The 24388-nt window shown below is 37.6% G+C and overlaps 2 protein-coding genes across 2 annotated transcripts; one reads left to right on the top strand and one right to left on the bottom strand.

Annotated features, from left to right (window-relative positions):
• Positions 1 to 23718, top strand: LOC126811941 (trichohyalin). Its single transcript, XM_050538006.2, has 2 exons — positions 1 to 184; positions 17470 to 23718. Exon 2 carries the CDS (start codon positions 19171 to 19173, stop codon positions 22555 to 22557), a length of 3387 nt encoding a protein of 1128 aa, XP_050393963.2. The 5' UTR covers positions 1 to 184; positions 17470 to 19170; the 3' UTR covers positions 22558 to 23718.
• On the bottom strand, positions 542 to 3798 carry LOC126811944 (uncharacterized). Its single transcript, XM_050538011.2, has 2 exons — positions 3141 to 3798; positions 542 to 1961 (listed from the first exon to the last, which is right to left on the bottom strand). The coding sequence occupies exons 1-2, from the start codon at positions 3709 to 3711 to the stop codon at positions 1216 to 1218; spliced, it is 1317 nt and encodes a 438-aa protein (XP_050393968.2). The 5' UTR covers positions 3712 to 3798; the 3' UTR covers positions 542 to 1215.
• Positions 23719 to 24388: the final 670 nt, after the last annotated feature.

Here is a 24388-nt window from a genome sequence, read left to right on the forward strand (position 1 = left end):
TGTTGTATGTGTAAATGGACTAAACGTAGGTCGGCTTTATGGTTCAAACAACACACTTATGGCAACAAAACGATAGTTGAAATCTAACTTGTACAGAGTTGCTAAGGTGGTGTGAAAGAAAATATAATTTTAAATCATATATTTATAATATCTGGATATACATGCTCACCAAAAAACTAAGATGGTAAGTAAAATAAATCTATTTTATTTGTTCATTTGATATATATAATCATTGATATAAGTTGACAAGAAATGTGTACCTTAACGGATACCTTTGTTGCTATGAACGTTTATAGTGCATGTCTCTATATTAAGTAAAATAATGGCAAGTGGGTATCAAAATTAATAAAGTTCGTTGTAAGCGCTAGTCAGATGATTGCTGAAAATATATAAAGCAATAGAAAAGGAATAATACAATTAAAAAAGCCAATTATTAAAATAAGTAGATTGTAAATATATAAAATGATAGAAAAGGAATATTAAATTTTAAAAAGCCACTTATTAAAATATATTGTAAATATAAACATTATTACGTCTAAAATTAATGAAATATTATGCGCAAATAATTAAACATTAGATAAACTGCATTCAATAGTATGTACAATATTATGGTCCAAAATAGATTTATTTTCTTGACCACAATGTTAAAGATAAAACCAAATTATCATGTTTATAATCATTAGTTTCAAACTTTATTTTTTGTTTATTTTAAATCTATCCCATAACATTGAAAGCCCCCTCCCTGGACAATGGGATATTAGTACACCGCTACGAAATGAAATGCAAAGCACTATTTTACCGTGGCCCTGTAAGATGCGTTACATTTTGAAAATAATGATTTATAATAAGTTATTTTTATGTGTGACAAGTTCAGAATGGATTTAATATCCCTCTAAATATTCACATACAATAAATGTGGATATATGGTTATAAAGACACAAATAAACATGTCGTACCAAATGGTTTATTTTCCTCGTTATCATGGCCGGATTAAGAATTTATACCCCCTCCCGAACCCTCACATTAGGACAGGTCTCTGTTACATTTCCTTATTAATTCGACAAAGTGGAGTCTTAAAAAATATTTGTACTAATATAAATGATGGGGGGCTTTGGTTTGTGTGTGTGTAGGTGTGTGGTGGTGGTGGTGGTGTGTGTGTGTGGGTGTGTGTGTGTGTGTGGGGGGGGGGGGTGCCGGATCGCTCGATGATATTTGTTAGTGTTTATCAAAGAAGTCTGAAATCTTTTTAATAATTGCTTTGTTTTTTTTATGCTTACTTACTTTTTCGCTAAATATCAAACCATTTAGATCAGTCGGTGATTGATTGTAGGCTTGTAACAGATCGCCATATCCCAAACCACTTGCTGCCAATTTACGCCCTATATACCGGCTTAAACTTTTACCTTTAATTAAAGGTTTTAACGAACAGAAGCAGACTACCGACTTCCATGAAAATTCAGATTTTCGGGTTTCGGGTGCCGATTTTACCAGTTGGAATAATTTTTTGGCCATTTTTGCGTTTGATAATGCATCAGACCGTTTGTGTCTATTTATTTTAAAAAAATCTTTAAGTAAATTGTCGAGACTGTAACTCTTAAGTTCCGGGTAAACCTTTCTAAATACCATGTGGGTATCGATAAAGCCCTTAATAACGGAGGAAAATTCCTCCATCATTTTGTTACGATATACAGCATGATATAAAACTTTACAATCGAAGTTCTTAATATAATGCCCAACAAGTATGGGACTATTTCCCTTTGCAGATATAAACTGAATGAATAGTCTCAGAGCCTCGCTTATATCTACACAATCTGTCTCTCTTCTCCATTTTCTTTCAACCCCACAGGTTCTTCCATTAAGTTTGGATGCCCGAAACGAATTCGTTCTGTTTGGACGAACATACACTGTAAACTCCTCTTCACCCCAAACTGCGCCTATTTGTATAATATCTGATTCTTTACCTTTAAATATCAAATGAAAACAAACTTTCTCAACATTATGTCAACGACATGTCTTGGCATATTGCGCGCGCGCGAGAGAGAGAGAGAGAGGCGGCCATAGAGACATTGTAGTCGGCATACTTCTGGTATTCTGCGCCATGTGAATTAAAACTCAAACATCGGAGGAAAGACAGCAGGACTTAGGACTGGGTAATCATCGCGTCTTTTTTTAACAAATTAGTAAGCAATTTACTTCAGTGGACTTGTTCGACTAAATGTTGTTTAAACATACATTATGCAAGAGCTAAATCTGCCTGTGCAGCTATTTCTTTAGGCCTGAAATGCTATCTAAATTATTAATTAGACATTAATAAACTTATCCAGACCATAATCAACTCTCGATGGCATCGCTAGCCTGCGATATTTATTGGATTAGGTTCCGATTTTCTGCTCGACTTTCATTCATAATTTAATCATAAAATGGATAATCGAGACTATGTTTTTTTATCGTACCGACTTCAGTAATGATGATCGAGGCTAGGCCGAAAATTCAATCGCTAAAATCTTGTTTCAGAGTGGATCAATTTGACTGAAATTTTCAGCAAATTTCCTTTACATTATTTAGTTTTTAACTATTATAGTGAGAACTACCAGCTCTTTATCTAATCTCCCATAATATATCTTTAATTTAATTATTAGATTAGTGTTTGCGTGAAATAAGTAAGATATCGACGACGTAGCCTAATTCATTTGCAAGGACAAGTAACCTGTAAGCGACAAATCGAAAACACGCCATTTGACTCAATGACAAGACCATGTGACCTAAAATAAAATGGGGTTTAACCTCCTACTGTTCTGCTCCGACTGGGCTAATGAAGACGGGCATATGCCATACAGTGTGCTATGCGGGAAATTTTACCTGGTCAGCAGCACTATGGCCTACTCTTATATCGAATTCCAACTGCCAAGTGATCTTTTACGTGCACGAACGACTAGACAGCTGCCCTTTTATCAGGCCCTCCGTCCTGCACCACTGACAAGGTTAAACTACGTCGGAAAATCCCTTTCTCGAACACGCGACCTCCAGGCTAGCGAGCAAGCTTCATACCCACTTAGCCGCCGTGGCTCCCAATGCGACCTAAAGCACATGCGTTAAGCCATTTATTCCCATCCCCAAAGTATATAGCCTATTACACTTACTAAAATTGGTGGTCCCAAAGTCAAAAAACAGCAAGTCATCAGCGGTGTATTTAAACAATTTCTCATTTTCAGAATCGGTCGAATCCTTTTTTTCAGAATTGTTGGATTCCTTTATTTCGGAATCGCTGGCGCCACGGACTACCTCATATTTAGAACCGCTGTCATCTCCATTTTCGGAATCGTTGACTTTATTTTCAGAATCACTGACTTCCTCAATTTCAAAATGGCCCAGTTTGTCAGGATCTATCGACACTTCATGTGTGTATTTTTTGACCACTGTCTTCTTTTCGATCGAATCCCCATCACGTGGGCCTTTCTTCGCAACTGTCTTCTTTTCGATCGAATCTTTTTTTTCCAAATCAACCATCTCGTTGACTTCCTCCTTTTTAGGATGAACGACTTCATTATTTTCAGAATCGCTGACCTTATTTTCAGAATCGATATTCCCCCGAGGATCTATCGACCTTTCATAAGAACAACCCATGACATCTTCTGTCGACTCCCGCCTCTTTGTCTTTAACTTCTTTGGTTGTTCATCATTCTCATTTCGACGTTTCCCTCGGGTATCCATTTAAACTCAACTTCTATATAACTTTTCAGATGGTAGATGGAATGGTATTCGTTAGATTGTATTTTTATTATCTCAACTGTACATATACGAAGTCTACTACGCCGTTAATGATAAAGAAAGTAGATGGTTTAATATAATATGACGTCATCTTAGAGAGGGGGGGGGGGTTGATAATGTAGCCAAGAATACAATTTATACCGAATAGGAGGACAATGTAAAGTTACTGAAATCATTCTGACTCAAGGGACATTTGGAATTCGATGAAGATCTGACAGATGCTGCGACGCGTTTAAAATTTAATGATAGCGGAAGTAAATGCATTTACAAAATGAGGTCACTTTATGGGGCGATACTATTACTGACCCCAGTTTCTAAGAAACCCACGTGATGGTAATTCGATCCTAATATGCTACAAAGATACAATCTATAACCGGGTCTATATTTGTATTGTATTTATCAACAGATCTATATATAAGCTAGGGTATATATTATATTATTTACGTACTTCTTACTTATCGTTATTGCCCATCAACACGAATGTCAGCATGTTTAGGTTGATGCCTGAGAATTGTCTTTAGTTTTATTTATATTTCGGTAGCCACGGTGGCTCAGTGGGTGAGACGTTGGCTCGCTAACCCGGGGGTCCCGTGTTCGAGCTCTATATATTGGCCAAGAAAGTTTATCGGGAATTCCGGCGTGGTTCCTCCTTGCTAGTGATGCAGGACAGAGGGCCTGGCGATGGGCAACGTATAGCTGATCGGGTGGAAGGAAAAACCGAGGTCCCGTGTACACATTAACGTGCACGTTAATGATCCCTTGACAGTTGGAATTCAATATTATATAAGAGTATGCCGCTGTCCTTGCAAAATTTCCCTCATAGTACACTGCATGGCGTATGCCCGTCTTCTTTGGCCCAGTCCCAGCGAAACAGTAGGACGTTAAACTCTCTTTTATTGCATTTTATTTATTTCTTTTTTTTTAAAAGTGCGATAGTTATCTTACGTCATAGGTTTTGTTCATTTAAAAGGAGATAAGCCAATCAAATGGGGTAATTCTGTGTGGAAGACTTCCATTGTTTGTTTTGAAAATTTATATATTACCAATCACGTTAATAAAGGGCGCTCGGAGGTAGACTCAATAAAAGGTTCAAATTTCTAAATTTTTCACTTTAAAACCGTTTTATACGGTATCCGTTTATTTACCATCATGGTTTATTTATCACGGGCTCGAGATGAAACAGTCTTTCAATTCAATCGCAGGTGTGTTGTAGCGTAGCGTAGGGCTAAATCTATTTTTTAAGGTCAGCTCAATCTTTGTCAAGGTCGCTGAGATGTAAATAAGGTTAGAGCACGTGATTGTTGGCTAGATTGCAGGTTAGGTTTAAGAATTCGGGGGAGACTTTGAGTCTCCAAGACAAGCACTGTCCTAGGATGATGAAAATTCATATCGTGATATTTCCTGGTTTTATAAAAATACATAAAATACTTTGAAGTTTATATACAAAGTTGTTTTCGCTGTTTTTGGTGTTGGTGGCGCTGATGGTCTTCCTTAGGTGGTGCTTGTGGTATTTTGGTATTTTTGTTTCTGAAAAAAAAATGGAATAAATTTGAGGTTCTCGGGTGAGAGCCACATTAGTGTGTTTCCTACTATTGGATTTTCTACTGAATATGTTTTTCCACTATCACCGGGTTAGGGCTAGGGATTCTTATATCTACTTGTTTTTATTTACTAAGGGTTAGGGCTAGGGCTTGATATATTGTTTGTTTTGGGTTAAGGTGAGGACTGGTCTTATTTAATCTAATTTACTGTGTACTAACATGTCGTTTTATTTTTAAGTTTCTGTGTGAAGATTTCGGGGTGATTTTCCTGATTTCCTGTGTTTTCTTATGATTTTGGACGCACTTGCTGCTGTGGCGCTGAATGGGACTACAAAGGGGGCTATTGCGCTAGCTGTATGAATATTCAAACCTAGAGGGGCTGATGTTTTCAATTTGTCAATCCAGAATTTTTCTCTTCTTGGCCTAAACGTTTTAATTTCTTCTGGGGTTTTAAAATCGCTCTTAGTCTTTTCTATTGGTGTGACAATGAGATCAAAAATATCATGATTTGGTTGGTTGAAGTGAATTGAGACGGGTGACTATGTCTGACCGGTGACCGTTAATTCTTTCCCTAAGTGCATTTTGGGTTTCCCCTAGGTATTGTTTGTCACATTGTCTACATGAAATTAGATAAATTATGTTTGAACTGCTGCATGAACGATGGTCTAATATTGGGAATTGATTGCCGGATGTTTTGTTATGGAACTGGTCGGATATGTTTATGAATTTGCATGTTTGGCATCTGGGATGGCCACAAGTTTTGGTTTTAACTGCTGATTGCATATTGTTTGTTTCTTTGGCGACAAGTTCAACTAGAGTATATTTTTTAACACGTCGGAGATAGCGTTGGGATTATCCCCTTTCTCTTAATTTGCTAAATACCAGCGTACATGCTGACTCAAAGTCGGCCTTCTGAGTACATATTCTATGGAAACGGAGAATGTGAGATTTTATGATGGCAGAGAACGTATGTTTTGGGTGAAAGGATCTTTTGAACAGTAATTGATGTGTATCGCTTTCTTTGAAAAAGACTTTAGTTTCCAATTGGTCAGTGTTATAGGTGTTACTACTTTAGAACGGTGGTGTCAAAAAAATCTATGCTGTTCTGACTTACATTTGTGGTTAATTTGACAGATGGATGATGATTGTTCAGAATGTTGAAAACGTCCAAAATTCGTCTAGTGTGTAAGTCCTGACTATGAAAACGTCATCTAAAAAACGTCCATAGAAATCAGGTTTTAATGGGCAGAGTGACAGAACTCCCTTTTCCCACTCCGTCATGAAGAGATTTGCACAACTTGGGGCAAATCGTTTTCCCACCGCAGTTCCGGAAGACTGGAGGTATACTTGGTCGTTGAATGTGAAGTCATTTCTCCCCAAACAGATGTCGAGTAATTTGAGGAATTCTTCGCCCGGTCTGTAACTAAGTTTATACATCGAATACAACATCCATAATACAAAGGTTATATACGGGAAACTACACACACAGCTATGACATTAAATATAAGCTAAATATAAGTTCTCTATCCCCTAGCTTGTGTTTTGTGGCGGTATTTGCCAGCCTCTCGGCCGAGGAAGCTGTGGGAACATCCTTCTGAGAATACGAGATGATGTCCTTACCCTAGCCTCTAAGCTGAGGAGGCTGCATCTTCAATAGAAGGCTTGATCTCGCTTTAACTACGTACATCTTATCAAGGCCTTCACGTAATACCCTGCATATTTCGGCACTAATTTCAATTGGGTACAAGCCCAACTTGTGAGCCTATCAGATTCCTCGATCGTCGCGAATACCAAGTCTCGCGCATTCAAGCTATAATGTCTACCTGTGATAATCGAGTTGCAAAGTTCAAGGTTCATTCAATGTCAACGTTTCCGTGGAGGTCGCGATGTCACAACCTCTGATTGGGCGCTACTGCTCATGTGTCTGTAAATAACATAGCTGTAAGTTTGGGAATTGAGAAGTAAATAACCAACGGCCAGATGGTGTATAACTCACAGTCGTTGCTTCAGGAACATGAGGAGGCTGTGGGTATGATGTTCCCCTGGGAATTCCAAATGATGTCTAAAAAAAACTTAAACCCCACACGTTCTTTATAAAGAGGATACGTGCATGAGTCATGTATGCTATTGACCCCCGGAAATTGACCAGGTACTCCCTTTATCTGAATTTCAACACAGTGTACTTATATGGGTACCCAGGCGGGCAGCTATCCACGTTTCTAACGCATTGAGTTACCATATTTGGATTATCAGATTATGATGTCATTGTCCGATTTTTATCTACCAGACATATTCTTGTTAGCCTAGTTCTCGTTGTCACTAGTACTATCTAACGACTTCAATGCATTAACCAGAGCATCTTTTAAGAGAACTTAAATAATCTCCTCGGTAGATAGGCCCTATAGTATTACACCTTTTCCAGGTGATAATGTTCTCTTGTTAGTTGTGTTTCGTTTTGGTGTTTCCTGGAGAAGGTTAAGTGTGTTCTGCATGGGCGAGGGAGGAAGAGTGACAGCTTTACGGAGAGTGGACAGAGGGCGATGGAACTGTCTTCACACTATCCTGAAGTCGCTTGCCGTAGGATTTCTTGGCCCATACTAGGGCGTGGCTAGAGTACTTTTGTACAGCTTCTTTGGTAAAGTGTCGCGACTTCAAGTACTCCAGTTTATCCGCTAGCATGGTTCGGTAGTGTGTTGATAGGGATGACTCAGTGATAGTGGCTATGGTAAATTTTTTCATGGCCGGCTTGACGAACTTGTTCAGGTCAAATGGTGGAGGCACTGGAGGATCTGGAAGAAAACCTTGATGACATCTGAATTCCCTTAGGGTCACTGACCCTGCTTTGGTAGGCGTTGATTTGGTTGGCCTTGGTTTGGTCGGCGCTGATTTGGTAGGCCTGGGTTTGGTTGGCGCTGGAATCCTGGTGGTGGTTGGTGGAATCTTGGTGGTGGTTGGTGGAATCCTGGTGGTGGTTTGTAGAATCCTGGCTGTGGTTGGAATCTATCTCGTAACTGGTAGATGCATGGACGTGGGAAGAAGAGGACGTCTGGTGCGGGACCTATCCATGTTCCAAAGGGTTGGGGAAGCTGTTTGTGTGGGCGTTATGCAAATGGGGGAAGAAAAGGAAGATGTTTAATTCAGACGAGACAAAGCAGATGGGGTAAATTGGGTGTATATAGGTTGTGAAACAAATTTTGTGCTAAAACTTGTGGGGGTTACATAAAATATACAAAAAATATATACAAAAAGAAAACAAATTTAGTGGAATATAGCAGTGTCGTTCTTCGACATACGCCATAATTAATGATAGTGAAAGTAGATGAGATATGAAACCAGCTTTTCAAACAAACAAAAAAAACCAAAAAAAAACCACAAGTGTAGCCTGGAGCCTAGAATACAATTTAAATCGAATAAGAGGGCAATATAACGATATTGGAAGATATTGTATAAGATAAGAAACCCACGAATATCGTCTATAGAAAATAATTATTAAAATACCGTACGGGGGTTTATATGCTCAACAAAGTTGTCTGATTTGGATATAGAGCCAAGTTATAAAAATACAACTCCCAGCGATACCACTGTCCTTTATCCTGCTTAAAAATTTAAAACGAAAACGGAAATACAAATGTGCTTTACAGTTCAATATAGGCCCTACAACTATAATCGCCGTAATCACGTGGCACGTGCAGTCGCGATACACGTAGAAAACGTGTGGTAAGAGCCACTTGAGCGTGGTTAGAGCGCCGCGGGTTCGCCGATGATTGCCGTTGTCAATAGAAACGCCACAAGCAAAGAGAGGTCGTGACGGACGCGCCGCGAGAACGAGGTATAATCGCACAGGTCGCAGTAAGAATGCGACTTTTTTCAAGTTTTTAATTTAATTGGACATTTTCTCGCGTTGTGTTCACGTTTGTGTCGTTAATATCTGGGCAACAATATATGTTTGACACTGCTTGTTCATGATTTCAACACTGAAACTGCTCTGGACCTGCATCCAATTGTATGTATGTACAATGGGAAAATTCCTCCATCATTTCGTTACGATATACAGCATGATATAAAACTTTACAATCGAAGTTGCTAATATAATGTCCAACAAGTTCAGAACCATTTCCATTCGCAGATATGAAACAACAGAATTGTTTCAAGGCCTCTTTAATATCTACACAATCTACCTCCTCCTCTCCGCTTCTCATAACACCATCTTCATACGTTATTCCATTTACTTTGGATGCCTCAAACGAAATAGGTCTTTTTGGACGAATATACACTTTAAACTCCTCTTTACCCCGAACTGCACCTATTTGTATAATATGTGGGCATGGTTCTTCTTTTCTAACTATAAAATGAAAACAAACTAAGTCAACATCACCTCGAAATTGGTCCAGCAATGCAATGGCAGCAGGCAGATACATAGGTTTTGACATACTCGTACAGTTTAAGAGAGAGAGAGAGAGAGAGAGAGAGAGAGAGAGAGAGAGATGGGGTGGAGTGGGGTGGGGTGCGATATTACAATCGGTATATGTGAATTTATACTCACTCGTGATGCAGGTAGAAAGGTTATCCAAGAAAGTGGGATTTGCGACTGGGTAATCAATGCGTACTCTATGATAAATCAGTAAACATTCTATGAGAGTGGACTAGTTTGACTAATATGGTTTAATTTCATTATTAGTTCAGTGTTTGCATTCTATATAGCCGATAACACTTACTTAAGTCGGTTGTCTCAAAATCAAAAAACAGTAATCTTCGACCATCTAAATCGCCACCACTCGTGTCTTTCTTCGCCACTTTCTTCTTTTCGATAGAATCCTCTTTTTCCAAATTTACTGTCTCTTCACTTTCAGAATCACTGAGCTCCTTATTCTCAGAATCGCCAACTTCCTCAGGATCTATCGACCCTTCATAAGAATCATCAACGACATCTTTTCTAGACTCCCGCCTCTTGGTCTTTGACTTCTTTTGTTTCTGTGGTCGTTCATCACTCCAAGTCCCATGTTTCTTCACGGTATCCATTTGAAATCAAGTTCTGGTAGATGGACTGGTATTCGTTAGTTTGTATTTATATTTATCTCAACTCTAAATACGGAGTCGACTACGCCATTAATGATGGGTGTTGCTACAACACGGAACGGAATGAGTCACGGAACCAGCAACGGAATGCTTATCAGATGGTGGTACATTAGGACAAGTTTACAAAGATATTTTACAATATACCTATAGTCATTTTGTTTTTCATAAACTTCAAATAAAATAAAACCAAGTACGAACAATCCAAACCATTAGACAAAGTTCGAGTCCTAAAAAAACGGTATTAAACAAAAGATAATATCCTAACATAAAGAATTTACAGTATAGTGCATTAGTGGATGCGTTATATATTATAGGCGGCACCAATTATGCGAGTTCAAGAGATGGACAGTCATAGTTTACCGATAAATGTTTGTTATTGGTCACCCATTCTCAAAAACAAAAATATATCAACAAAAAAACTGACAAATTCTAAACGAAAGCATATGTGTCATGAGCTCCTAAAAATGGAGTCGACGTATTGTATACACCAGACGTTAAAACTCCTGATTAGATTCCCAACATTGTTTATATTTTGACGAAACATTGCGCCATTGTATTAACTTCGATAAACAAAACAGTGTACACGAACCTATCTAGCTTGTACTCAGTCGACATTATATGATGTTTTATTATTTCAGCCACTTTTCACGTGACACTTTGCCTTACGTTTAATGAAATATATTTTATTTACAGATTCACTCCTCTTTCCTCTTTGGGTGTGGGAGGGGGTCGAGTGGTCTAACCCGCGGTTTAGACCACGATAAATGCCATGGAAACACGTAACGTGGTTTAATCGATGCCAAGCTTATACGTGACAAAGAGTGGGGTAGCATACCCAACCTCACGGGTTCTCTCCGGAGCCCCCTACGCGCAAACGAAATATTGAAATAATATTGCACTATAACCCCGAAATGGCTTAGTTCGTGTCGAATTGACGCTACCCCCTCCTCTCTCCCCCTGTGAAGCAAATTGCTGAATGGTCTAACACATGCGCTTTAGATCATAAGGTCTGTCATTGAGTCAAGTGGCTTGGTTTCGATTCTCAGTTTGAAGGTTGCCACTGCTTAACACCCCAGTGAACTACTGAAATATGACCTACCTGGCAAGGGCAGCTGTCTAGTCGTTCGGATAAGACGAAAAAGCGAGGTCCAGTGTACACATTGGCGTGCACGTATAAGATCCATTGGCAGTTGGAATTCGATATAAGAGTAGGTCGTAGCGCCACTGTCCGGGCAAAAGTTCTCTCATAACCCTCTATATGGCGTATGTCCTTCTTCATTAGCTCAGTCGGAGCAGAATAGTAGGACGTTAAAACCCATTTCATTTCATTTTTTTAGAATGTTATAAATTTTCTAATTGATAATTTAGATAACATTTCAGGCCTAAAGAAAGACTTGTAATAAGCAGATTTTGTTCTTGCATAATGCATGTTTAAGTAAAACTAGAGACAATTCTCAAGCACCAACCTGGCCCTGGATCCGCGCCTGATATCTGAGACTTATGTTTATACCGTTGAAAACTGCATTGAAACCAAGTGATCTGTTTTCCATTTGAGAGAGGGAAAATGAAATGGTGTTTAACCTCCTACTTTTCTGCACCGACATAGCTAATGAAGACGGAGATAAGCCAGGCAGCACGCTACGATTTTACGCCCCTTACGCTTTGTAAAAGTATAAGTAGGGGGTTTATGCTATATGTGAATAATAATGTTTGGTATGTGTTTAACTAAAACGCAATTAATTTGTTTTCAATATTCAGAGAATAACAGGATATGAGGTCCTGGAGTCAATGCTACTTTGGTTATTGTTTAAAACACTATAGTGATGGAAAAATACCAAATACGACATAACGCGTAACTGACCAATCACCTAACAGATTGCAGAAATTTAAGCAAGTAAGGTTTGGGTCCTATAAAAGAGGTAAACCAGTGCCCGAATAGTCAGACACCTTTGGGTTCTTTAGAAGACACAGTTTGGGTTCTCCAGACACCAGTAAACCCCGTTGATTCGCAGAAGAGCCATATGATGTAATGGGTTCCATCAGCAAATTCTCTCTGCGAGTTTAGTAGGGTTGAGATAGACTGAGAGACATGTTATTTTTATGTAGTCTATGCTTGTAACCATGTAATCTGCTTTGTATTGTTGTTCCTGATAACCATATGATCTGGCGGTTGCTGTAAATACGTACACAAGGAGTGAAGTAAAGTGAAGTCCTAACCGTAGAGAATTACAATAATATCCACGCCAGAGTCAAACCTAGACGATTACGGGCTAACAATAGATGTGTAGCAGGGAATGTGTCACACGTTGGATGTGGTAAACGATTTGGTGACGCCGCTTTCCATATTCGACCAACGTATATTGCTACAGCATCCCTCCGTCCAACATCACTGACAATTGGGAAACGACGTGGGAAGATCCCTAAGAACTTTCTCGGCCTACACCGGGATCTTACAAACTGAACCACGGTGGCTATAATTTACAGGGGGGAACACAAAACTCAGGGCACAAAAAAACATTTATATCGTTAGGGTGGTCCGATAATATTTTGGGCTGTCACGAATATGCTTGTGACGATTTGTAGCATATCTAGGCGACGGCATTTGTTTGACACTGCTTGAACATGATTACAGCGTTAAAACTACATTGACACAATGTACAATAATAACAATTATATTCCAAAATAGATTTATTTTCTTAAAAACAATGTTAAAGGGGAAGCAAAATTATCATGTTTATGATGATGTCACATACAGTCTATAATTATTAGTTTCAAAATTGATGGTTTGTTTACACGTATTTTAATTTTAGCCATAACAAAAATGATACATGTACTTTAAGAGAAACGTAACATCTCGAAATGAAATATAAAGACCTATTTTACCGGGAGATGCATTATATTATGAAAATAATGATTGAATCTCTACAAGGAATATCATACCAAAATGATTCAATTCCTTCTAATGTGCAGTATTTACAAAGATATCATCGGCAGACATTGACCAGTCTGTTTTAATCCGTTTGGATCTAAGCCTGGGTTAATATTTGATTGAGTTTTCTTAATTAAATAATCATTTTGAGAGTACATGTAAGCGGGGATAAAGCCCTAAAAAATTTAGATATTATCCGAAAAAGACGACCATGGAGGTTGTAACGAACAGGCAGAAACTACTGATTTCCATGAAAATAAAGATTCCCGGGTTTCGGGCGCCAATTTTACAAACTGAAACAATTTTCTGGTCAGTTGTGCGTCTGATAATGCATCATGCACTGCGGATCTAGACTCCCTACAATATTTTTCAAGTAATTTGTCGAGACTATAACCTTTGGGGTCCGGGTAAACCTTTCTAAATACCATACAGGTATCGATAAAGCCCTCAATAGCCGAGGAAAATTCCTCCATCATTTCGTTACGATATACAGCATGATATAAAACTTTACAATCGAAGTTCTTAATATTATGTCCAACAAGTTCAGAACCATTTCCATTCGCAGATATGAAACAACAGAATTGTTTCAAGGCCTCTTTAATATCTACACAATCTACCTCCTCCCCTCCGCTTCTCATAACACCATCTTCATACGTTATTCCATTTACTTTGGATGCCCCAAACGAAATAGGTATTTTTGGACGAATATACACTTTAAACTCCTCTTCACCCCGAACTGCACCTATTTGTATAATATGTGGGCATGGTTCTTCTTTTTTAACTATAAAATGAAAACAGACTAAGTCAACAGATATATGGGTTTTAGCCTACTCTTCTTTTTTAACTATAAAATGAAAACGAACTAAGTCAACATCATGTCAAAATTGGCCCTCCAGAGAGAGAGAGAGAAGAGAGAGAGAGAGAGAGAGAGGGGTGGAATCGGTGTGAATTTATGCTCACGCATGATGCAACAGGGGCGGATGGATCTAGAGGTGGGTTTGGGGGTCAGCTACATAATTTTTTTTTCTAAAACAACACTTAATGAGAAAAGTGTGACGGTGGTATGCTTCATCCTTTATTATCAGATGGTGGGATGGGATTGGCATTCAAAGCGTGAAATAATGATATGGACATGTGTGATATCACAATTAATGCTTTGCATCAATGAAATTGAATCACGGTGTGATCCTATTAATTCATTATAAAAATTGACATCAAAAGGGGTGTTGGATTTCTCTCTTTGTGTATGAATGCCTATGTAATTAAGCGACGATGATCGCATCATGCATGCATTGCCAACTGTCAAATTTCCTTAACCCCTCCTTCAAAAATTCCTGGATCCGCCCCTGTGCAGGTGGAAAGGTTATCCAAGAAAGCAGGATTTAGGACTAGGTATTCAATCGGTACTCTATGACAAATCAGTAAACATTCTATGAGAATGGACTTATTTGACTAAATATGGTTTAATTTCATTATTAGTTTAGTGTTTGCATTCTATATAGCCGATAACACTTACTTAATCCAGTTGTCTCAAAATCAAAAAACAGTAATCTTGAACCATCTACATCGCCACCACTCGTGTCTTTCTTCGCCCCCTTCTTTTTGATCGAATCTCCACCACTCATGTCTCCGTCTTTCTTCGCCACGTCCTTACTTTCGAGTGAATATATCTCAACTGTATATACGAAGTCTACGACGCAATTAATGATAGTGAAAGTAGACTGCTGGATTATTTCGCCGAACATAACTGATTTGAAATTGGAGGAAAAACGGAAACCATTTAAAGTAAATCAGTTTATATACATTCATATTACAGTATTATATGCGTTGCGATCCACTTTTGTCAATTTCTAGGTCCCAAATGTTAGCGATTTAGCTCCTTTAAAAGCTGAAGATGCATTCCCACAAAAAATATTTATCGGGTGGTTATTTGCAATAAAAATATAGCAATTTTTGGTATATATGTGTATGTTGATAAATATTACAGTTAGCACGTGGGAAAAGTGAGTCTTAAACGTATAACAGATTCTGAGACTAAACTGCGGAAAAAGAACTGGGCAGGGAATAATCACAGAATTTACTTAGGCTTCGATATTTGCGGTAAATAGGCAGCGATTACAGACAAAAATATCGTCTTTTATATGCAATAAATTCTCCTTCGGCTTGGCAGCCTCCGCGACCACAAAGTAACGTGACACAAACATGACTACTTTTTTATAGCTTGTAATATTTTCTCATGGATACAATGCTTTGTGAGGCATTTGAAGCAAATTATTGATCGATTAATTAGTTTGAATTATGTTTTAGTCTAAATATATAATCATATCCACCAATGTGTACATGGTAAGGCATCTTTAAGGTAAATTTAGCATAGGTATCACGTGATCTTAGAATGTGGGAAGGTTTGTTTTAGGGCCAAGGTGGGATTGCCGTACATGTATAACAGAATCTAGTATATAAATTTATAACAGGATATAGATTCAAGCGCGTGTAAAGAGGGAGTTGGGGGTCTGGGCCCTCTCCTGCTTGTGCAGAGTATATATTTGCGATCTTTTTCTCATCACTCCTCTCTGGTCCTATACATGTATACATCTAAATTAGCAGAAGTATTGTCTCGGATCTTCCGATTTGATCAAATTCACATGTTATCCACTAGATTTCACGCTGCGCCACACCGCAAAAAACTGAGGTGATCACAAATAAATATATAATTGTATGTCTACAGGAAATTATAAAAACTCCCGACGGCTTTGTTTTAAAAAAAAAAAGAAGCAATGGGACAACACCGAGGATGTCAAGTAAAAATCTTTAGATTTTGGTACTATTTGAGAGAGAGAAAGTGCCACATTTAGGTAACATCACATGCGTAACACAAAACACAGGGCGTTCACCCCGCTCAGTTTTGCCAACATTCAAAAAGCTTCTCGTGCCGGAGGAGAGACAAACTTTCCGGACCTCTTATATCCCAATGGTTAAGATTCTTTACAAAATGCCCTGGATGTCTAACAGATTTTACATGCATCCATATTTTACTGATAGGACATATTTATAGGACAGATTTACAAATTCTTTATTCCTAATCCCCGGATTATAATATTAATACGGGATTGTCCACTAGATTAGAGCGTGGATTTTCACTCGTCAAGCGCGTGGCTACAAACAAAGGGGGTAAAGGAATGTTAAATTTTCGCAAACCTTGAAAAATCTTTGTTATGCGTTTCTTTATGTCAGTGGTGCAGGACAGGGGCCTGACAATTAACCACGTTCCGTCATTCGGACTGGACCAAAAACCGAGGTTCCGTGTACACGTTGTCCAGACAAAATTTCTCTCATATCACACTGCATTAGGTATGCCTGTCTTCATTAGTCCGGTTGGTGCTGAAAAGTAGGACGTTAAACTCTATTCCATGATGTTATGTTTGATTCAAAAATACTTCCCCTGTATATAAAACCGATGCCGATTGCTACGGTAGTTATGGGTAAATGAATGGTTAACGCAAGAAAACACTGATATGTTCTAAAACCACAAAAACAATATTGTGAGTTGATTGGTTACTGCGATTATTACACCTCAGTGTGCTATATTAAAACAATCGATTAATTTCCCTTGATAATACTACTAATGAATTATACACTCACGTGTTACTTTATAATAAAGGGGATTAGATTAAAGGGGTGTACACCTCAAAACAATCAACAGCTTAGAGTGTTTGACCCAAGGACGGATTTACCTAAAGGATTGCAAGAATGAAGCCCCAAGATCTAGGGTTTCTCTGGCCAAGGTGTATGATATTGTTTACCTGCTCTGTAGTTTTAACATCCGTCATCATCTTCCCATAGTCGTGAGGATTGGGAGGGAACTCATTCATGGAATAGCTAGCCTAAGGCATCATTTTTATCTAAATCCGGTACTGGTTTGACCAGTGATTGCTGAAATTATCATAAGAACATGTGACCATAAACTTGGAAACTTTCTGACCCTGGGGGGATATGAAACGTGGCTTAAAACTATTTCTAAAAGAAATCATAAGATTTATATATTCACACGCGAGTTTCTAATGTAATTAGGTTTGTTATTGAGTAGTAGAAACTGACAATACTGACTTAAACATGTTGAACAACTCGTATTTATTGATCTTTGTTCTTACCTTACAGGAGATCAACGGGTGATCTAAGGTCATACTACATAACTACACGTCATGGAATCTATACAAAGCTCTAATATACGTGGCAACAACTCCTCACAGAGATCATATGGAACATGGGTGCAAGGGTTTGAAGAATTTGATTTGGACAGAAGAGGAATCTTCCACCTGAAAGATCTTGAGTGTTGAAATTGGAGAAGTTCTTTTAAAATTGTAGTTTATCCTGCAAAACGAAGTATTATCGGTTTTCAGGTGGATTTCAGAAGTGGCCTTTAACAATATCCGATTAAAGCGCTTGACACCCATGGTTCCCTTGTTAAAGTTCCTAATAAATGTTGGATTTTACATGTATATAAACTTCATGTGTCAATCTCAAATGGAGAAAATTCACTTCCAGTAATAATACAGACGATCTATTGTGCATTGGAATAATATATGAATGATATTGTGTCAGTGTGTTCAAATCCCACATTTGGTATAAACATAATGTAATAATATATTCCATATAAAATACTGGTGATTATTAAGTTATATTTGTACTGATTGATGGGTTGTGATGAATAATGACATCCCGAGGGCAATCTCTATCGATTACATTTTGATACATGACCAATAACAATATTAAACACACCGGGCTTTATTATTTTCAGTTTACCTGTCGTGTGTGATGTGACATTTGGGGATATTGGCGATTAATTGGGCGGTTCATCTCTCACTTGAAAGGCGTTGTTACATTCGATGGTGTGTTTGTGTTAGTTGATGAAGAATGGTCCGTAGAATTAGATCCCAGTATATAGCGACTATACAAATATATTTTAATCACATTTACGACTCTAATGTGTCAGGGTTTTAGATCATTTAATTAATAAATGGGAACAGATCGAATAGGATATTATCATTTAGTTGCCCAATGCAAAATCGATTGGATAAATCTCTGTCCATTTGTTAATGTGTTGACGGATTGAGCTACATCAGTCATCTGTGATTTTGTTTTCATATCTGGAATATATGTTATATAGTTATTAGAACAAACTTTCGATTTGTGCATAAAAAAAATGTTTATGGAAGTAAATAAGAACTGAGCTATGCACGTATTTTAATCATATTTATAGCTTTGTGAAGATTGATTAATAATTATTCAGATATACTTCCATAACATTTAAGATTAACCAGAAGAACTACAATCATTGTGAAATAGATTTCTGTCGATATAATAATTTTTAATCACTATTCAAATAAGAGTGAAAAGAAGTTTGTTTTACCGATGATAAGAGACACGCGAATTGTTCACTGATATCAAGACGAGTGACAAGCTGCAACACGCGTAGAGTAGTTATATGTTGAGGGTGTAATGAAGTTAATCTGACAGGTTAATCCTACAGACTAAGTGGCAAACAGTAGGAGACAAGAAGATTTGACGTCAATACTTTCTGAAACTATATTTAAACCCCAATCAATGAATGAGGTTTTAAAAACATAAATGGAGCCAAATCCCAAGCCACCAGTGTATTAGATATATAGTGTACTGCACGTAAAATCAGCTTCTCGAAAGGAAACAAATAATAGCTGTTTATCTCACCGTTTTCAAAAATTATGTACACCATTGAAGCTGTTACTTTAAGGACGGACCTAGTTTTAATTTATAATTGTTGATATTGTGTGTTAAAATTTTAATCGTAAGTATATCATTATATACAAAACAATTGCAATCATGGACAGCCTAAACCCCGACAACAATGTACCAAGGCAGGCGACGTTTGAGACGGAACCCGCAGATACTGTCCGAGGGAGGAATATTAAACGTGGCGATATTAATATCCCATACATTGATGATAAGTCCGTTATAAATAGTACCCAGGAGATTCCCAAAGACACAGAGGCCCTCAAGAAAGAACTCCGAAAAGAGCAACTGAAAGCACTGAAAGAAAAGCAATTAAAGGGTAAAGATTTTCAAACCAAGAAAGACAAAGAGCTGAAGGACTTAAAAGACAAACAAGATAGAGAACTCAGAGAGGAAAAAGAGAAACTCCTAAAGATTAACAATGAGAGAGAAGTGATTGCCAAGAAGGAAAGAGAATTAAAAGCCCTAAAGGACAAAGAGCAGAAAGCACAAAAGGAAAGGGAATTGAAATCCAAGAAAGAAAAAGAACTAAAGGAACAAAAAGAAAGGGAGATGAAAGCTAACAAGGAAAAAGAACTGAAAGCCTTAAAAGAAAGGGAAATCAAAGCCCAAAAGGAAAAAGAACTTAAAACTCAAAAGGAAAAGGAACTCAAAGTCCAAAAGGAAAAGGAGCGTAACGCTCAAAAGGAAAAGGAACTTAAAGCTCAAAAGGAAAAGGAACTTAAAGCTCAAAAGGAAAAAGAGCTCAAGGCCCAAAAGGAAAAAGAAGAAAAAGACAAAAAAGATAAAGAGCTCAAAATGCAAAAGGACAAGGAATTAAAAGCCAAAAAGGAAAGAGAACTGAAATCTCAACATGAGAGGGAAGCCAAAGCCCAAAAGGAGAGAGAAATAAATGCTCAACTGAACCACGATATCAAACTTCAGAAGGAAAGAGACCTTAAAGCGCTTCGAGAAAAAGAATCGAAATTATTAAAAGCTAAGCAGTTGAGCTCAAACGATCACGTTAAACGGGCTCAAAATGTGGAAGAGCGCAAGCGGCTGATGGCTGAACAGGAGTGGAAAGAAGCAGAGCAAGAGAAGCAAAGTGCAGACAATGATGAAAATAAACCTGGATTCTTCAAAAGATTAGGGAGATCTCTTTCCCCAAGTAAAAAAGACAAAAGTTACCCCAATAAAGATCCATCAGTTCCTGATATACTTGTTGTTGATGATGACAGATTCGCTGAAGTTCGAGTTCCAACACCAGCTAAATCAATACACGAAGACAATTCAAAAGAAAAACAACACTTCAAGGCTGCTCCACCACTCCGTGTGGATGACGACACCCCGCGGTTTGGTAACGAAACATCTCGAGATTCGCTGATATTATCGCATGAAAACGAATCACCTGCACCGGAAAAGCCTTCGGAAATGGTTCCCAGAACTGGTGCCTGGACTACGGAAGAAGAAGATTCGTCAAATTTGAATCAGAAGTCGAAGATTTTACGCAAAGTAAACACGAATTCACCAACAAGGTTAAGTCAACCGGATGATGATGTACAGGAGTCTGTTAGATCAAGAAAAGCCAAATATCTAAGATCTAGTCCAGTAAAATCTAACCAAAATTCTAACAGCGAGAGCTCTAGTCTACCCAAAAAATCTGTCGCAGATTCGACGTATGTACAGGATGACACGCTATCACTTTCTAGCAATAGGTCTGAGACTCAAGAACAGTATCAACAAGTTTTATTGGAAAGGGACAGCCTTCTCGATGCTGAAATTACCTATATGAAAAGAATCCGACAGTTGGAAGATGAAACAGCTCAGTTGACTGGAGTTATTGAAGAACTGGAAATAGAAAAGAGGGAGCTGATGTGGAACATAGAAAATCCATCTTCTGTGAATGAAATAGCACTCCTGACAAAAAAACTGCAAGATCAGATTGAAAGTCTGGAGAAAGAAATTGAAGATTTGAAGAAAGAAAGTAAGAAATATAAAATTCTTCACCATGATTCAGAAAGAAAGATCACAGAAATTGAGCAGGAAAATGATATTCTAAAAGACAAGATGATTTTGTATGAGCAAGATAAACTTCCGCAGATCGAGCAATTACAGTTAGAAAACAAAAAGTTAGAGGCTTCAATGAAACTACTGAAAATAAAGTCCAAAGAAACCGATGAACATTTTGATATCCTGAAAAATGAAAACAAGGAACTGTCAGACGAACTACGAACAAGACGAAATGAAGTCCAAGAGCTTCTAGAAAATCTGAAAAATCAGAAAACAACAGAGCTGGAACTCCAGAAAGCTAATAATCGATTAGAGGAACGTCTTAAAAAATTCGAATCCCAAGAACAGGAATTGGCCAACTATGTTGCCCAAGCTGCCATTACAGAGGCTGAAAAAGAGCAAATGCAGTCGTTGGTGAAGGACAAAGAGAAAGAATTAAAAGAAGTGCAAGATCTCGTTGATAAGAAGGAAAATGAAATTGAGAATCAAAAGTTAGCAGTGGAACTTCAGAAAGAAGAAATTGACACTTTGAAGGATGACATAGAAAAACAAAAGAAAGAAAGCGAAAAGATTGTAAGTCTGGAAAAAGAAATAGCAAGTCTTAAAAACACACTGAAACTTTTACAAAATGAACTTGACGAATCACATAAGGAAAACAAAGCCCTAAAAATGGATATCGAAGGGGGTAAAAAGAAGATTGTCAGAATACAGGAACACGTCCAAGAAGCAGCGGAAACTAATGAAAAACTACGGAAAACAGAGGGAACACTAGAAGCGGAAAAGAAAGCTAAATTGAATCTGGAAGAAAAGCTTACACTAAGCAAAGACGAAGTTTCAAAACTTCAACAACAAAATATGGAACTTAGTATTAAAGTTGGAAACATGAACGAGAGATTGAAGTTCTTAGAACAGGTTAACCAAGACAACTTCAACACTGCCAGGGAGACAAAGAGAGAGGTGGACGTTGATGAAAAACTTGCTTCGGAAAATAGACGATTACGGTTTCGATTGGTGGAGCACAACTTCACTGAAATTGAGGACAAAAACGCAAAGAAAGCTTTGAGTTCTCGCTTGGAAAATCTTGAACAGAAACAGGTAGATAATGAAGTAAAAGTTAAACAGCTTCAAGGTTGGGTTGATGATATATATTCCGAGTCCCCATCTAGAACTTCTCCGGCGGCACTGACAGCGTCATATCCGCCAACTCAGGCTGCGCCCCGTGTAGCTGCGGCTGTGCAAAGTGATAAAACTCATAATAGAACTAGCAAATCCAAAAAAACCAAAGATATATCGCCGAGACCCCCAAAAGGGAAGAAACCAAATGCGGGAGTGACTGTTAGTTTAGATACAAAAGATACAAGTCGTAGCTCGACGCCGACTTTACCCATAATACAAGATATACCGGAACAAGCATCTGTTTATAACAGCTATTTCTATATTTATAAACAAAAACAAAAACTAATGCGCCAACAACAAAAAATACGGTGACACTCGTCAAGTGTTTACTAAAACTGAAAATATGCTGCAAATATGACGTGAAACTTTTGACATTTGCGGATAATAGTTATGTACCGCTTCTATTGGAAATACTATTGTTGGCATGATTTCATTACACAATTGTATAATAGGCATGTATGCGAAATTTATTTAGTGGTTTTCAAGAAGTGAAACGCAATCTCATGATAAAAACGCCAACCGATGAAATACTACAATTGTGGAAAATGGTTTCGTTCTTAACCCTGATAATATTCAATGTAAGGAGTGCTCGGGTTTTGGAAATAAGCGTGGACATTCGGCTTCAGATAAAAGCACCAACCCATGACCTCCCTTTTTTATATTTACAACTCAAGAAAAGGGATTTCGTTCGTAGCCATGACAATTTTTAATGTAAGGAGTGCTCGGATTTTGGAAATAAGCGTGGATATTCGCCTTTGGATAACTCACATTTTATGTAAGGGTATGGTTATTTGAGCTTGCAAATAGCCCATATGAATAATTAATGATAAAGTACGACTGGTTTTAATAGAACATGGTCGTGTTTTTACCTTTTCTGAAATTGTGATACTCTTATCTGTGATATAGACAATATTTTAGTGCTTCCCGTCTCAAAATATGGTGTACATATTTTATAAATTTGCCAAATGTTTAAACATTACCTCGTTTATTGAGATATAACATGCCATTATTGATATACATGTGTTTTTGAGAATTATACAGATGTCATTATATTTAGTGCTTAATGTGAACATTTCAGGACTTTCAGATCTCCATTGTGATGTTTTGAACGACATTTCGCGAACGCCTAAGGTGTGAAAAGCACGCAACGGGGAACTACCCCAGTCCATTTGGAAAAATGGAAGCTGTATATATACTATTTCGTACTATTTTGGACCCCCTAAAATGAGTCTGGTCCCCTCCATGCTATGGGGCGCCTGGTTAGGCCTTGATTATAAGCTAACGATTTAATACATGCTGACTTAACGGTGCGGCTCGTGTCTTCACACCGGAAGTACTACAGGAAATGGTGTTTAGTCTATGAGTTAACATGATTTAGACAATATAAATTACGTATTTGTTGAACTTTATTACTAGGAATACGTATTTGTTAAACTTTATTAGTATGAACATATAAAATTGTTACAAAACAAACATTTATTAATGTTTCTTCTTAAGTAAAATTAATTCAATGCGAAATTGGCCAGTCTAACTTGTTATTCGGGCTGCAAAATCTACTTACTATAATCAGGACCAGTTGTATAAAATGCGGGGCCCAATTTAGAAGGTCTGAAGTTACAGGATATGAAAACATTGCAGGATATGAATAACTTTAACTAGACCCATATTCATTCATATTTACATTACTTCACAATTAGTAATTGATTAATACACCATCTGACAGCCCCGCTGCCAGACTGCCTGGATTTTATTTAAGTTGGTGAGCTGCGGGGCTCCTTTCTAGTGCGGGACCCAATTTGGGGAAATTGTTCAAGGTGCCAAAAACCGGCCCTGAACATAAACCTGTAATTAGTGGCATTTATCGACTGGAAACATAATAGGGAGTTTCAGCCAATGCAATTATTAGCCAAGTTGTTGCATAAAAGTAGAACGTTAAACCCCATTTCATTTCATTTCCCATATTACTGTGTTAGTTTTTGTTCTGAAAAAATGTTGTATATAAGCATATTATAATTAAATTCTTTACGTTAAAATAGTACACATTTTTTTACTTTTGAGATATACGTGAACTATCTTAAGTGTACTTTAAATATTATTTAACTTCGATCTTGAATATGTGCACATTACATTTTAACATTTTATA

Source organism: Patella vulgata, chromosome 2 (genome assembly GCF_932274485.2).
Source record: "Patella vulgata chromosome 2, xgPatVulg1.2, whole genome shotgun sequence".
Lineage (NCBI taxonomy): Eukaryota > Metazoa > Mollusca > Gastropoda > Patellidae > Patella > Patella vulgata.

What these genes read in the sequence shown, in the direction of transcription:
- LOC126811944 (XM_050538011.2), bottom strand. Translation starts at nt 3,711, where the DNA reads ATGGATACCCGAGGGAAACGTCGAAATGAGAATGATGAACAACCAAAG. An exon ending in CTTTGGGACCACCAATTTTA is followed by an intron (nt 1,962 to 3,140) that starts GTAAGTGTAATA and finishes TGATATTTAAAG; the next exon opens with GTAAAGAATCAGATATTATA.
- LOC126811941 (XM_050538006.2), top strand. Translation starts at nt 19,171, where the DNA reads ATGGACAGCCTAAACCCCGACAACAATGTACCAAGGCAGGCGACGTTT.